The sequence below is a fragment of the Oenanthe melanoleuca genome, chromosome 1A, assembly GCF_029582105.1.
Source record: "Oenanthe melanoleuca isolate GR-GAL-2019-014 chromosome 1A, OMel1.0, whole genome shotgun sequence".
NCBI classification, from domain to species: domain Eukaryota; kingdom Metazoa; phylum Chordata; class Aves; order Passeriformes; family Muscicapidae; genus Oenanthe; species Oenanthe melanoleuca.
The window spans coordinates 32549436-32566013 of record NC_079334.1 but is presented as its reverse complement, the minus strand read 5'-3'; the positions used below and the strand labels follow the sequence as shown (position 1 = coordinate 32566013).

Below are 16578 nucleotides of genomic sequence, written 5' to 3'. Positions count from 1 at the left end.
TTTTACTTGCAAATTACTTTATTCTGAAAATAATTTTGTCCATCATTTGAGAATTATCAGAAGGTGCTGTATCACATATTCTTGTTCCCAGACAGAAGAACAGTATATTCTGATTGAAGCAGAACATGATACATTTCAGGATGGAATCTTGTTCCCACCCAGCTGTATGGCTAATGACATTTATTTCAAGGGTCACAAGGCTGCATGTAGACTAAAACACAGGCTGCTTGTGGTATGTGTGGCAGCCTTCATCTCATCCTTATTCAGATCAAATCCAAGGCACAAGGCAAAACTTGTCTGTTGTAACCTTGCCTTTTGCCTTGATAAGAGATGAGGATATGTTCAGGCTACTCAGCATGAGTCCCTTGCTTTAAAAGACATTTAAAATGAATGACCTTACCATGTTACATCTAAATCACCTGTAATTGTAATTGTTTGCAATATATCTGGCTAATACACTCATTTCCTTCAGGACTGTAGCATGGTAGATATGTCCTGTTTCTTAGAATCTCCTTCACTCATGAAAATGCTGGATTTTTGTCTTCTTGTTCATAGAAATTAAGATCTAAATTTATTTGTAAGTTTACACACACATGATATCCAGAAAAGGTCTGCTGTGTACTTACTCTTGTGTTGTTTCTTTCAGCTTTTAATTCTGAAATCTCTTCCTCTTTTTCAAGCAGCTGTTCCCTGCATGCATTTAATTCTTTTGTCAGTGCAGCAAATTCCTGTAGAATAAAATTACATATGAAGTTATTCAAGATGTAAGCACTAGGATAATCAACTCCATATACATTCTAGTTTGATCATTTAAAAAATATTTAGAAATCATCAACACAACCTAAAACAGCATATGTAAGCTTCAGCATCTACCAAAATCATTTCAAGGCTAGACTTAGCTAATAAAAGGTAACTACTGATTTAAGTTTAGAAACAAAAGAAGATTAAAAATGATGGCAACATCTCCCATACACAAGCTATCAGAACCACACCAGAAGAACAGAACTGGCCAATTTCATAGCAACAGAGACACCACATTTCACACATAAGGAGGTTCAACTCAACATACCCACTTAGGAGCATTCTTGCCACTCCATAAGGCAGCCTTTGCAATATGGCATGTGAGAAAAAAGTTAAGGTATTCACTAATCAAAATCTACCTAACATCAGATTAACAAAAGTAATACATGAGTTGTGAAAACAATGCCTTACTTGATATTTAAGTTAGCCATTAAAATGTATTCAGTCATTACAGTGAAAGGTTGTGATGACTCAGAACAATATTTTTTTTAGTTGTAATGAATTTCCTATGAATTAACAAGATAAAATAAAACAATTTTTAGCTGTTCCTGATGTTAAGTTTTGTGCATGCAACTAATAGGTATTGTAAACATCTTTTAATTGTCAAAACTTCTATTAAAGGTCTCGAATGTACCCTTGCTGTAACTCTTCAGCAATACACATAAATTTTTTTCTATACAAACAGCAGTCATAGAGTTGTCATTAATTTAAACAAGGAAAAGGTTTAACTGCATATATGTTTATTTTGAAAGGCATAAGATATACTAAGCTGTAGTGGTTAATATTATTCTTTATAGCAAAAAGATGCTGCCTATTTCACAAACACAGTAAGGTAAAGGATGAAAAGCCTTTAAGATTTGTGATCATGTTTTGAGACAAAAAAAGTCTTGAACATCATTGCTGTTTAATAAAGGTGTATACACATTTTTAAATACTAGGTTAATTTTAGTTTGACCAGAACAGTCAGTGTATAAGAGCCCACCAGCCCACAAGCAAGCAGTTAAACTGCACTCCAAGAGAAAGCAGTTCAAGAAAAAAAAACATGTCCAGGTGGTTTATTTTCTCAGCCAGTAGGATGAAGCTAACACTAAATCTACTTATTTAAGACAAAAGCTAGAGATGATCTCAAAAGAGCTTCGTTTGCTGCTTCTCCTCAAGCTGTGGAAAGCAGCTTTTATCTGAACTCAGTAGATGTTCAACAGAACCTTGGTGGGGATTCTTAATCCCATTCTGTTTTAGTAAAGTCTTTAAACAGTTAACAGTATATGGTACTATATAATAAAAGTTATTCAAATAAATTTCAAGTGATATTCTGAAACATGGAACTAAGGGTGCTTTTTTTTTTTTTTTATTTTTCAGCAGCTGGAACTGGAAGCATAGTAGATCTCCACGGTAAGAAAAAGTGTGTTGTTCTGATATCCTCAATGGATTTTATTTTAGACACTGGCTATTGATCACATGAACCATATAATAATGCTTTGTGTCCTACCTTCTAATCAGTACTTGCTTCTTACATCCTTCTGGTCAGGAACATTTATGACTACACAGTATACTTTGATGTTAAAACCCTTAGCTTAGCTTTGAAAATGAAATTTACACTGTAACACTCCTCCCTTTCCTTTCAAAAGTATCATTAAACATCCTGCCTGCAGGATGGATTCAGAAACTACCAGTCCAGCAGTGTTATTCTGTTCATAATTTTTTTTTTAAAAGATTTCCTGTCCCTAAGTTTATAAGTAATGTTACATAGTGGATGAAAAATCATAGTTAATAGAAAGCTAATGATTTCAACTCACATTGAATCTGAATTTGAAGCACAAAACCACACATAAACACTTATTTTTCTACAGCCCTACTGGGTGGAGCCGTGTTACTAATTTGCATACACATGGGTTAGTCTATAACACTTTCAGAGTCTCACAGAATAATCTGTGGAGTATGTTGTTGCTGTTTATGTTTTCTCATTTCTTGGTATTGTTTCAGCTGGAATTAAAATAGACATTTTGGCATCCGGATGGGTGACAGGTGGTGGAAAGGATGACAAATGTCATCTGGTGACTTACAGTTCGAGTTCTGAACTACAGTAAGGCAAATCAGTCTGCTAACATGCATTTGCTGCTTTCCTTGCAAATAAAAGAAGTTATGTTTATCAAATTGCACATCCTTGTGGTGCCACAGCAAGCCTGCCTCCAGTACAATCCCTAATGCTTTGGTCAATACAATCTCAAATAACAAAGGAATGAAGTTCTACTAGTTTGCTGAGAAGCATGGATTTTATTCTTAGGGTAATTTTGTCCAGTCATCAGTGTAAGTTTTCCCTTGTTTTTAAGCAAATAATTACTCAAAATTCTGCTCCCAGAGAGTCCCATACATACCTAACATAATGTTGTTTCAGCCTCCAAATATTTTCACTTTATATTTATAAAATCTCTTAACATCTACCTTAGCTGGACTACCTATGTCCAGTGTTTCAGACTTTGTTATTTGAGTGGCCAACATTGTCCTGTCAAGCCTATTAAATATTCTATTGCTGCTGCTGCTCTCTGAAATTTCTCTGTGCTTTTGACACATCTGCAGTGCAAGCACTTACAACAAGCAGTCACCTCTTCATATCTCTAGAGCTCAAGTGGCCAAATTCATCTGAGCTACTAGAGACTGCTCATTCATGAAGAGTTTGGAATTCTCTGAGCTGAATGATGACAGAAAAAGGGCTTTATTCCTTGTGTTTGTATCATAAGCATTTTACAGGGAAAGTCTCCAAGTAAATGGAGTTTTCCCTAGATCTTTACAAATTATTATTTCTGTCACATCTGTTTTCATAAATTAATAACTAAGATAACACCTCACAACTTGAAAATAATAGTTCCAAAACTGTATGTAAAACTTATTTTTAAAATAACCTATTTGTCCAAGATATCCCTGTGACCAGTGCTCCAGGAAACATTTCTTTTTCCCACAGGTTCTATGCTAAGCAAAGCATGTTTTTGTTTTAACATAACACCCAGTTATGTAATAAGTGACATGTGATGATAATGACCTCTGCTCATGCAATTCCCTCATATATCTATACAGGGATCAAGGGAACACTGTCATCTGGAATCACTGTTTGCAGCAGAAATCTTGCATGGTCGGTGACCACGACAGTCAGTCATACTTTGGGAGCCCTGAAGATAATATTTGTTGCATAACTAATAGGAGCTGACAGGCACAACTGCACTCCTAAAGCTCATATAGAAGCTGGCAGTAAAGCTAATTAAGAACTGAAGTGAATTGAAACTATGAAAACAATTCAGGTGATTGCACTGGTTTTATACTATACCATGATCAAGATGTTTGCAATTTTTTTCAAGATAAATTATCTGAGAAAGAGCATTATTTTTCCCATCTGAATAAACATAATCTGTCTTAACTGCTGCTTGTCTGTTTCACTTAACACTTGGCCTATGAAATTAAGCCTTGAAAACCAATTCAACAGAAGTTTTTAGCTACTAAAAGGACCACTGGGAGTTACCAATAAACAAAATTCAAGGACTTCCCTGGAGAAGCAGCTGAAATACAGTTGGAGCAGAGCCTGGAGGGTGCCTGAGTAGGATGCCATCAGGACAGGAAGGTTGGCAGTGCTGCCAGATGTGCTGGAACAGGACTGGGCAGAGGAGGCATACTACAGCTCTCTTACCACTAAATGTCTGTCTCTAGGGGCTGGCTCAAGAAATCCTGTTTTTATTGTTTGTTGTTCCCAGGAAAGGCCTGCAAGGTTTATTTTTTATGACTACACATAATACAAACAGTCTGCAAGTTGAGGGTATGCCACAGAAATTGTAAGATCTCGTATGTCTGATGCTCAATGGTTCAGAATATGATCCAGCCCAATTGAGCTGAAATGAAAAAACAGTCTCTGAGCATCCCCACAAAAAATACTGAAATAAATACTGAAATTTTGTGTCAGTAATAGCAAAAACTATATTAAAAACACATAAAATTCAGTTTTGGAGACACTGAGGAGATTCAACTTAAAACCTCCTCCTCTGGATTTTCTATCATTGAACCACAGTTCATTTCAGGAATTAGTGAGTGAACTCTGCATGGAGAAAGAATGGTAGAGATTTATAATTTCTATTTTACATCTATATACACAAGCTATGTCAACCAATTTGCTTCCCTACAAATTTAGATGTAATTAATTTAACACAGGAAACCACTATCTACTACAATTCCCTCAGAGTTTTAACCTTTTACATATTAAGTTTTCATTCAATTCATTTGTGTGTGGAGGGGAGAAAAAAAGGTATCTTCTTTCTTTTCTTATAATTCTGTCACTGGAAATGTTCTTGGAAATTCTCCATGCCTTTTAAATGACCAAGGATTTATTTTAGCAATTTTGGCAGAACACAGACTTCATCCTTGTTGATTCTTATTATCATGACAAAATGAAAAATAATTCTGAAATAATTCACTATTTATCTTCTTGCTACAGAGAAGTCATAACAAATATTCCTTGATTCTAAACTAGGTTCAAATAACACTAATTTTGTCGTTAGTGCTTTGCTCTTGACTGATGGGAACACTGAGGCACAGAGCAAATAAGCAAATTAAACATCTGTCATACTAGTACTGGATAGGGAAGGGATAAAACACTCATATAAACATCTGTAAACATAACAAAGCTGAACCTGTAATTCAGGTGTGTGACTTTTAAAAAGCTCATCAGCTTATATACAGTGTAAGATGAAACTCCAGTCTGGCTTACAGTGTGTGTTCAGAGTGTTTTACTGTACACACTGGACTTTTTTTTGTATAAGTATTACTCATGTGCAACATTATGGCAGCACACTTTCCAAAAGCAGGATGAAAGTGTCATTGGTTGTGCCTGTAGTGATTATTTCTTTAAATAAAACCACTGCAGTATGGAAGAGAGTCAGCTATATAATAAGGGGAATTATATAATCAACTTTTATCCATTTAATAATTAAGGTCTTTGTTTTACAGATATTCATATTAAATTTTTCTCAACATGCATAAATGGTTTGCAGATATAGCCAGGTTGCAAACTACAGCATATCATAATTTTCAAGTGATGTCCTTTAGCATAAAATATATTTATACCAAAATGCCTTGATTGATTAAATATTTTACTGCATAAAAACCAATGACAACTTACTCCTCCAAAGTTGCAAAATTTTTCATCTATCGAGAAATAAAAAGAGCAAATTGTAATCTAAAATCACAGACAATGACTAATTTTTAAAATAATTTATGGAAAATGGGATTAATTTAATTCCTATTAATTAATTATATATTTTTCCAGATATTTAATTATTACAGATGTGAAATGGTCACATAGCAGTAGCATAAACACAAAATAAATTGCTGCATTGAAATACAAGACTACAACCAGACTACAACCTCCCACTGCCAGCACAGTCTGATTTTATGCTTTATGCTTACCATCCTACTTTTTTTTCCCCCAAATTTAAAACAAGCACAAAGTTATAAAAAGAACAAGCCTGGACAATATGCAAATTATTGAAGTGCTTTTCAGACTGTACAATGGCTGCAGCACATCAGTGCACACATACAACAACCCTTATTTTAAGGCAGATTGAGGTCAGTACATGGCCCTAAGAAATAACCTAAAATAAATCCTGACAGAGAGGATATATGAAGGGTGACTATGAGAAGCAACACATCCTTACCAGTTAACAGAATAGGTCTTTTATCACAATGCTGTATAAGGAATGTGCAGCTTTTTTTGGTGCCAATTCCAGATTCCTAGTCTAGTTGTTTTTTAGCATCCCTGACTCACTTTCCAAACTCTTTGCTTTCCTGGCTTCATTTTGCTTCTCCCTAGAGCAACTTGTTGTTTTCTTCCAGGCAAACTTGACAAAATACAGCATGACCTTTTCTTCTCTCTCATTTTGTGTAACAGTCCTGACACTTGTCTCCTTCTCTGCTTTCTCAGCATTGTCTCTGGGTAAATTTTATCCATGATCACACATTCAGTTATTATTAATAGGTCAACAAGTCCCCTGTTCTTATTCAGAACCCAGCCTTCCTGCCACAGTAAAATCATACTTTTTATCATTTCAGAATTTACACCAAATAATTAATATTAAATAATTTAATACTTTAAAAACTCTTTTCCAGTTTCCAATTTTTTCATTATTTACTAAGTGTAAAATTACAGGAAAAGAAGAGGATGAAGAAAGTGAAAACATGCTTAATTATTCTGAATAAAGTCCAAACTTCAGAATATTAATCATACTAGATTCTAACAAAAAAAAAAAAAAAAATCAAGTTAAAAATTTGGAGCTTTCATTTTTTTTAAATTTTCTTTTCAGAGAAAGATTTTTACAAATTACAAATATGTATCTCATAAAGGAATCACAATTTCGCTAGGGATATACACTGAACCTTGTTTCATATACTGAATATTTTAACAGCAGTCTTTCATTTTGTCTATACTACTGCAATAAAATTTAAAAACTTCAGTAGTGAAAACAAGATAATTAGTCACAGATGTTCTCCATCAGGAAATATGATGAATTGGTAATTACTGACATAGACTTTGTCCTGAGGAAAAATATACAATGTAGTTACAGATGCCAAGAAAACCAAATTAAGGAATGGTGTATTCTGTACTAGAAATTGCATAAGCAACAAGATCTTATTAACCTACATGCCTTTACTGGGAATAAAGGAATAATAAAAGATATTAAAATTATGTTAACATTTTGATGCTGGCATCTATTTTTTTTTTTAAGACTACAAGGTAGTTGATATAAAACTCCTTGAAGTTTTTTCATTGTCACTCTGCTCTCCCCTTCTCCCCCTCCTATTTCTATCTCCCTCACTTACATTTGCTGTTTAGTAAAAACCATATTATTGATTTTGGCACATGATCTTATTTGCACTTTAATTTGAGCAGAGGTACCTCTTAATCAGATCATAACAAAGCAATAGTTCAACACATAAAATACTGCTAATCGAGAGCTCTGTAGGATTCCAGTGGTGGTGTTCAATAAACAGGATATTTACATCAAAATACAGCCTCGAATACATTCTTTAGCTGCCCACTGGACAGGCAGGCGGTCCAGAGGCAGATTCTGCTCAGAGCCCAGGCAATTCATACATCTTGGTCCACATCTTGTTATCTAGTCCTTCAGGCACTGACAGTGTCTGTGCCATGCAGGAGAACATCATGATTTCCAGAACAACAGCACCCCAAAATTGGGAGCAGTCCATGACTTGCATGAAGTGGTGAATTATCTGTTCTGATGACAAATGCATGCACATCCATGAGTCTTGTTGTGTGATTTGCCAGACCTACCCACGTAGGTGTATGATCACCTCACATAAACATTACACAATATATGAACTACAAGTAAGTTTTTTCATTTCTCAAATAATTTAGATGACTCCACCTAGCACTATCCATGTTTCTTCATAAAAAGGAAAAAATCAGAAACTGACAAACACAGAGATTTATTTATTTTTTAAAGTTCTATTTAAAATATTTACTAACAGACAGTGCCAGGGGAAATTGCTGCCTAATCTTCACACACATACTTCAGAAACAGTTAGGCTTGTTTGAAGTGTGACTGTCACTTTGAAAAGGAAATCATATTTGCTGATCCAGGTCTAGCGCTCTAAACAAAAGTTACACTTCAAACAACCCTAGGTACCTTTGAGGCTCTGCAGAGCTCCTGTTTCCCTTTGAAGTTCATTATCCTATCACATTACTATCAATTCAATGTTACATCTGTCCCTTTTACTGCATTGTTTCTACTGATAACTAAATAAATACACATGATAATGTTCAGGACAACTTTGAGCTCTTCTGCTCAGGAAAGCTCTGTTTAGGATCACAGCTACCACCACAAGATATGATGGAGTCACATGAAGGGGACAGAAAATAAAACTTATCTTTCTAAGGTAGTATTTTAGTGAAATTCATGCAAAATCACAAATGCACACATACAGACCATTAAATACTCTCACCAGATATGTTTAAATCTCATAAAAAGCTAGACTTAGAATATAATAGTGACATAAATCCTGCAGAAAATAACACCTCACTAGTTCTCCATTCTCTAGGGAATGTATGCCCTTTTGCACCAGTGAAAAAAAAACAACCCAAAAAACAGTGGGACTTAGTTAAGTGTAGTGAAGAAAACTTCTAATTACAGCAATCATGCTGTACTTCACAAACTTTGATTTAGAGACATAATTTTCTTGATCTGAAGCCCTAAAATCTGTGCCATCACAAAAAGATAGTTGTCTAGAATGTATTTAGCATACAAAATATGTGGGATATATCTGTTTCAGACACCTAGCTTAGCATTTGTAAATTTATATTGTTTGACAAGGGCTGTGACAAGAAGAAATGAAAAAACCCCATGAATAAGAAGCAAAGAAGTCTCTGGAGAATTCTCCAGAGAGTCTGGTTACCACCCAACACCTACATCCTACATCCTAGATGCCCATAAAACACTGTCTCAGTTGGAGCCATGCACCTACAGCTCAGCCCAGCTTCAGCTCTCTCATGTACCACAGCTGTCTCACAGTTTGTCTGTAAGCTGTCTGTGGGTAATCTGCCAGGAAAAAATCCTTCCCTGGGTGCTGAACCAGTTTGGGAAGGTAATGAATGTCTCCATAAATTTGGACAGAGAACCATGTAGTCTCCTGACCTGCTTGATGAACTGGAAATCTGACTTGATGTGCCAAAAAGCTTGCTGCCTCTGCTATATTTAGCATGTAACTATCATATTACTAAAAGTCCCAAAGATATTTATGCAAGTGGTCACCTATTTTAGCACTGGCATGCAAGAAAATCAGTTCACATTATAGAACTGAAGATAACCTTGCAGCACCTTTTTTCCTTCTCATCTTTTCTGAATCAATTGGTTTTCAATATTCTGTAAAGCTGTTCTTGTCTAAAACTTCCATTTTCAGCCTTTATTATTTAAGATTTTATTACCAGTGTTACAAGAAAATAACTTTTATTTAAAGTGAAATATATATGTCTTATGCCCTAAGAAAGCAATGTATTACATGTACTTAAATTAAAAAAAGCATTGCAATCACATTAAAACACTTTCTCAGCTCAAAAAACCCCACTTTCTCAGGCATGAGAACTGAATGAGGAAATTTTGTAAATACAGAGGGTATAAAAAAAGGTATCCATTTTTTCACTTTATATAAACACATAAGTAACAGTAGAAATAAAATACTTGAAAACATCTTTGCCAATCATGATCATGTTGAGCTTTGCACAAAGTTTTATTTTCTCTTTTGCCTTGGGGTGCTATTCAACTTGATTTTCAAATTATGCAGAGATTTTAAGAATTTTGTCTGTTAGTGCATAGCTTATGCAAAACTGTATGAACAAATGTGCATTCAATGTTCACTAGATCTTCAGATAATACTATGCCTAGGAACTTACACATATCCTAATTTTTTAATAAAAATTAAAAGTTAATTAAATTTCTTTTAAATTATTCCCAGAAGACCTTCTCTGTAATAAGTGAACAGTACTTCATGGACATCTCTTCAAAACATTTAAAATTAAAACTTTGTTTTGACTATCAGAGAACTAATGAAGTAATGGAGAGAATCATTCATCTGACTGATGCCTTCTTCTCCTGTATCTGTGCAGCATCATAATTTTGTTTTATCTGTTGATGAAATTTCCACATTAAGACTTCTGTATTCCAGAAGACTTGACTAAAGCCATGCATTTTAGAAACTTCATCTTTATTATCTGAATGTGTTTAACTGGACTTGTTAAGGAAAAAGGGATAAATGCACATACAAATTGCTTAACATGACTTAGTTCTTCCAAGAATATTTGCTGTCCTTTGCAATATTGCCAATTCTTTGTGATTGTTCAATGAACCTCTACCATGAAATAAAGCTCTGAGAAAACAGACAAGGATGATAAACCTATGAAGCTCAAAAAAAATTCTGGAAGTAGCCACAAGTATCATGTAGGAATTCACCTCAACATCAAGGGGACCAGGGGGTGGCTTTTATTGCAGATAAATGTCTGTGTCAGTTGAGGGTCAACTTGCTATGTACATGGACTTCCCTAAAATAACAGAATGCCTTATTTTCCTAAGCCAGACAGATCAGCATGGGGGAGCTGTATATGTGGCTCAACCCAACAATTATAAATACTGAGCAAACAGCAAAAGTGGCTTGGAAGAGAGAAACAGGTTTAAGCTGACTTCAACCTATGCATTTGCTCTCAACAGCCAGAAATGCCCAGTGCAATGACTTAAAATGTCCCTTTCAAAAGTCAGTCAGCCTTAGAAGTCCACTAGTAAACTTCTTTTGAAGGGAAAAAAATGAAATTATCAAAACTTGACACAGAAAGTTGGTACTTCCATGTAGTTTTAAAATATTAATAAACCCAAATATATTATCCCATGCCTACAGAGCTTTGGAAAGTTTTGCCATCAGAAATACAATACTTGGAAACACTTTCTCATTGAGGCCAAATATACTGAGCATTGTCTTTAGCTGATCCCAGTGAAAATAATAACACTTTCCCTTCAGTTCTTAAGCTGTAACACTTCATGTAAAGAAAAAAAAATATTTTGTTTTAAGCAATTTTTATACATTTGCAGTATAAACCCTACCACAAGGCCTAGTATTTCATCCTACTGTGTTAAAGCACAAAAAGATGTTTTCTTTCCACAGGAAGTTACAAACTAAGTATAAAGAAAGAAGCAGTAAATTGAGAGGGACAAGGCAGAGACAACATGACAGATAATTGGGTTCAGCTACATAATGCATAATCAATTTTCCTGGTAAATCAACTGGAATGGGAAAAGGCAGACATCACAGCCACCTGGGTTGACAAACAAATAGCAATCCCTGTGGAGAGCTGAATGTTACACTTTCACACAGCAGCATCTAGAGTGCTGGGTCTGTATTCTGTGCTGTGTGCTCTCCTTCACTGCTTTGATTGCTGCCACCTCCTTTACAGAGTTTTGGACCACCAAGGACCATGCTTATCTTTATTTCAAAATAACATTGTGACTATAAACACAGGAAATGCACTCCTCCTTCTTCTGAGTAACAGTAAGGTCTTCTTTCCAGCAAAATGAAGCAGCTCCAAAAACTGCATTGAACTGCAAGCAGGAAAGCAATCAAACAAAATAATGGCAGAGATATGACGAGTAACTGAAACCAATGGGAATAAAACTAAAATAAAACAGTGACAGGCAGTCATTCGTAAGTTGCAGCAGGAGCTGTCCTTACTAGTGGCAGAATGAAAAAACCTACTCTGCTGACGGCTGTTGTACCATCTGGTTGATATTTAAGATTCAAGATGTCTGCAGGGGCTTCCAGTCCCAGACTCCCTCTCTGTGCTAGGAACCCCCAAGTTTTCTGCCATAGCATCACCCCTTACTGTGCCTTCCTCGTCCTGATCTTGGGCAAATGCTTTTGCTCAGGCCAAACAAGTTCATTTATACAATCAGAACACTTCATCTGCTCTGTTTACAGCTGGAGAGTGTGTGGTAATATGAGCTGTGACAGGAGTAGTATAAAGAAGACCCCATCCTTAATTTCCTCTCCAGAGTGAAGAATGAAAGCACAGTTTGCTAGAGGCCAGTTCTTCACAAAAATGTAATTTTCCAAAGAACTCTGTGTAAACCTTTCCTGTTCCTCAGACATACTAATAAATGAATAACCACAAAAATATCACATTTTTTGTCATATGGGAATAGAATACTTCAAGGCAAGGCCACGAAGAGGAGAGAATCACACTCATTCAGGGATACCTTTGGAGTATTTTGGATAGCTAAAAAACACAGACACAGGTCACACATCCACAGTTACTAAAAAGGAATTATGCCACAATATAGGTCCTGAAAACCTGTCTCCTTACCACTTAAGGCATATTTTCTTAGCAGAAATAACTAAATCTATTGAATGATGAAACCACCCCTAGGTGTATGTCACAGCTGGTCCTGGAGCTGGATTTAATTGAGATCTTCAAACTCTACCACTGTAACAGCTTGGTTTTGTCCTCAAAGGGATGTCAGAACAGGAAAATTGACAGAGATGCTACACTAATTTTGTGCAGGAGGTCATGAGACCAGACTGACAGACTATGTCACAGAGATCACATCTTAAATCTCAGTTCAGAAATACTAAACAGATTCTGACCTCTTATTCTGAATGTTACCCTTCATCTGCTTTTACCGATTTCATTTGGATTTGGTTTCTGAGTTAAAACAGATATGTGAAAAAAGAAAAATGAGAGAAGATTACCAGGTGACTGCACAGACTGGTGGCAGACTTTCCAGCTACAGCTACGTAATTTATGACAAAATCTTGTTCTCTGAAACAACTGGGCAGGTAATTCTCATATTGATCAACTGGATCTAATAGCAAAAAATACATATTGAAAAACTGCATCTTTTCAAATACAGTTATCAATTAAAACTTCTTCCTTTCCAAGAGAAATACTGATGTTTACCTAATATTTTAAAATAAATTGAGTTGCAGTGGTTAGTTCTCCATCTATCTTGATTTGCTCTAAGAGAAATATCAAAGACATTGTTTATGGAACAAACTCAAATGCATCATGAAATTGGAGGATATTTTTAGAAGAAAACTATTTCCAAGGTTACAGTTCCTAATAAAGCTTGGGTAACAATATTTTCTAGAAAAAAATGTCAAAAGTCCTTCTGAAAATAAAAGGAAATGTGAAACTCCTTTTGTAAGACTGCAAGAAGAATTAGCCCAGTGTAAGCTTAAGCTAATAACATTTAATTAATTTTCTAATTATTTTGGTCTATCAAAATAGCGGGTCAAAAAGACTCAGGGCCAAATTTTCATCCAATGAAAATGACTGAAATATATATAAGATCAATACTAAATTACTTACATAATTCAACAGAAATATTAGACCATTTTAGAGCTACTTCTCTCACTTTTTCAACCCAGTAAGATTTTTGGCAATGTGCACAAGCTATTTTTATTTCTTTGATAATTTTGCAAAGTGGAAACAGTTCTGCTTCTATGCTTATATATCTTGTCACATTTTTGCTTCCCTTCCCCCTCTCCCTAGCAGGGATCATGCCCTTCAAGGGGAAGCACAGAATGATCTCATGACAAGAAGATATCAAGGACTTATGAGAGGAAAGCAGCCTCCCAGCACATGCTCTACATCTAAATCTAAGTTGGTATCCATACTTTGAAGTATCTTAACTAATTCAGTTCTTCAAAACTGATCTATCTATTCCTCCAGTGCAGTGTTAGCTGAATACATAAACCATGGCAAAATTAAAAAATTGGTTTTGATCCTCACTTGGAGAATGTGGTCATGGAGAGGACAGAAGAGATGAAATAAGGCTATTTCTTCAAAGATACATTTCCAATCAGTATTTAAAAATGGAGACACTAATTACTTTATGTAAAATTTCTTATGATTTCTTACTACCCAGTTTTCAGAATTACATTAATACTACTCTGAAATCAGAAATTTAGACAGAGGCAGACTAATCCTGAGACGTTTTAAAAACTAACATCTGAAAAGGATTATTTTCCCATTTGAATAAAATCTGCAATATGTCAAATTCCAGAAATAATAAAGCCAAGAAATAGCTGAATATGCATCAAAATGAAGAAGTCATGGTAGTAAAAATTATGCATTATTTGTCTCAGGAATAATCTATTAATATAGAAAATTATATATTTAAGAGAGAAAGTTTAGCAGATCATAGGATGCTTGCTTCACTAGCCTTCTTTCTGCTTACTGGTCCCAAAACATGGGTTTTTTTTTTCCTTTCTGTTTCACTATTAAATATTTATGAATAATATTTATTAAATACTTATCTTAAAATATATTAAATATATATGTATTAACTATATTAAAATATATTTATCCTGAATATTTATATTTCAAGCCATCTACCTCTTCCTATTTCTCTCTTACCCTATAATTATGCCTTTTCCTACATAATATATAAGACAGGGAATGTGAAATAAGAAGCCAGTTGATGCTAATAATTTGATATTGTTTGGTATATAAAATGTGTAATCTGGAGGATAGAGCTATCTAGATCAAAAATAGATATTTTACATAATAAATACAATAATTAGATATAAGAAAGATCAGACAAAAGTAAATGATGGAAAAACATTCCTGAAGTTGTTTACTTGTTTGTTTATTTATTTTTGTTTTTTCTTTTTTTTTTTTTCTTTTTGGGCTAGTTTTATTTACTTTTATTAAAAGGCATCTACAATTTAACCATAAAAGAAGATAGTTGCAAAATTCATTTAATCAGTATCTATGTAACTTTTACTAGGCTTACCACATATGAATGGAATAACAGTGCCACAATTCAAAGGTCAGGGGAAATTCAAAATCTACAGAAGGATCATATTTCCAGTTCTGGTTTTTTTTTTTTGTAAGCATAAACTACTTCATGCTGTAGAAACATGAGAATATAAATGTACCATTGGAGGAAGAGTTTCTCTTAATTTCTTTTAATGGGTTGTCACTGATGCTCAAAGAAAATAACTATGTTGTATTTTAGATATACTGTCTAGACTTCTCACAGTATAGATTTTTTTCCCAGGCATTTCCTTTGAGAAACTGAAATCAAGTTTAATCCTTGCCTTAATATTATATTCAATCATTATTGTACAAAGCATTTGTGCATTTTCAAGCCATCACTTCCTCGAGGCACCAAGGGAACCCAGGACACAATCTTTGGTGCAGGCTTTTTCCTCTGCTCTGTCACTCACAATTTCAGTAAGCTTTCCAATTACTTCTACCTCCAGTCTGCTGTAAGCATGAAACAAGTGCTTAAGCAATACTGACCTTTGAAATAATTCCTTTTCTTTCTCGGGGCATGTTTGTTTCTCCTTCTAGAAGACAACTATTAGCAATTTAATAAACCAGAACTATTGGCTGGGGAAATAATTACAACAAAATTTCCTTCTCACCACTCAAAATGTAATATATTGCTGTATATAATTACAGTAAAAGGGCGATATTAGAAGAGTGTAAGAGTGTTATTTAAGTGCCAATACCAGGATTACTGTTGTCTAGAAGTTAAGCTCTTACCAAGCTGAGTGGTTGAACTAGCAGTCAGTGCCTTTCTCTTAAAATATTTAATTAAGTGCAATATATAGCTTGGTGTGACATTGATTATTTCACTGCTTTGGAACTTATCCAGAAGTTCACAAGTATATTTGGTAATACAACCTCTATAAATTCCCAAAGTGGAATGAATCATTTTCTCATCAACATGTTGGATATGCCTGATTTACAGCACCAAATCTGGGCTGAACAGAGAACCAGAAGTAGAAATGTCCTGACCACATGACAAGTGCCACCTGTTACACCATCATTCAGAGTTTCATCTGCTGGAATTCAAGATACATTAGGAGGGGCACCTCTCTCCACTTTAAGCCTCTCTGAAACATCTTTCCAATAAAACTTCACATTTCCATGAAAATAACTGCCTTTTCAGTTTGGAGAACTGTGCCATTGAAACTCCCTTCTCCACTCTTACTTCTTCATCTCAGACCAGTCCGTGGCTGCCCTTTTCAGTTTAATTGTTTGTTTATTCTGGTCCAGGAACTTTTCCCCTGGGACAGCTTCTTCCTCTGCCTCCCCTTGGTTCCAGCAACAGCATCACAATAGCAAGTAAGGTTCTCAGCTTCACTAAGCAAAAACTGTACACCATAAACCATAACTTGCAAATACCATAAATTGAAAACACCATAAATTGCAAATTTCTAAACACAGAA

General features: G+C 34.9%; 1 protein-coding gene across 3 annotated transcripts in view; it reads right to left on the bottom strand.

Annotated features, from left to right (window-relative positions):
• Positions 1-16578, bottom strand: part of PPFIA2 (PTPRF interacting protein alpha 2) — a 270133-nt gene that overhangs the window by 109210 nt on the left and 144345 nt on the right. For all 3 annotated transcript variants that reach the window (XM_056481941.1, XM_056481942.1, XM_056481943.1), the window contains one exon: positions 627-728. In XM_056481941.1, coding sequence (XP_056337916.1) covers positions 627-728 — 102 coding nt within the window. The remainder of the gene's footprint in view (positions 1-626; positions 729-16578) is intronic.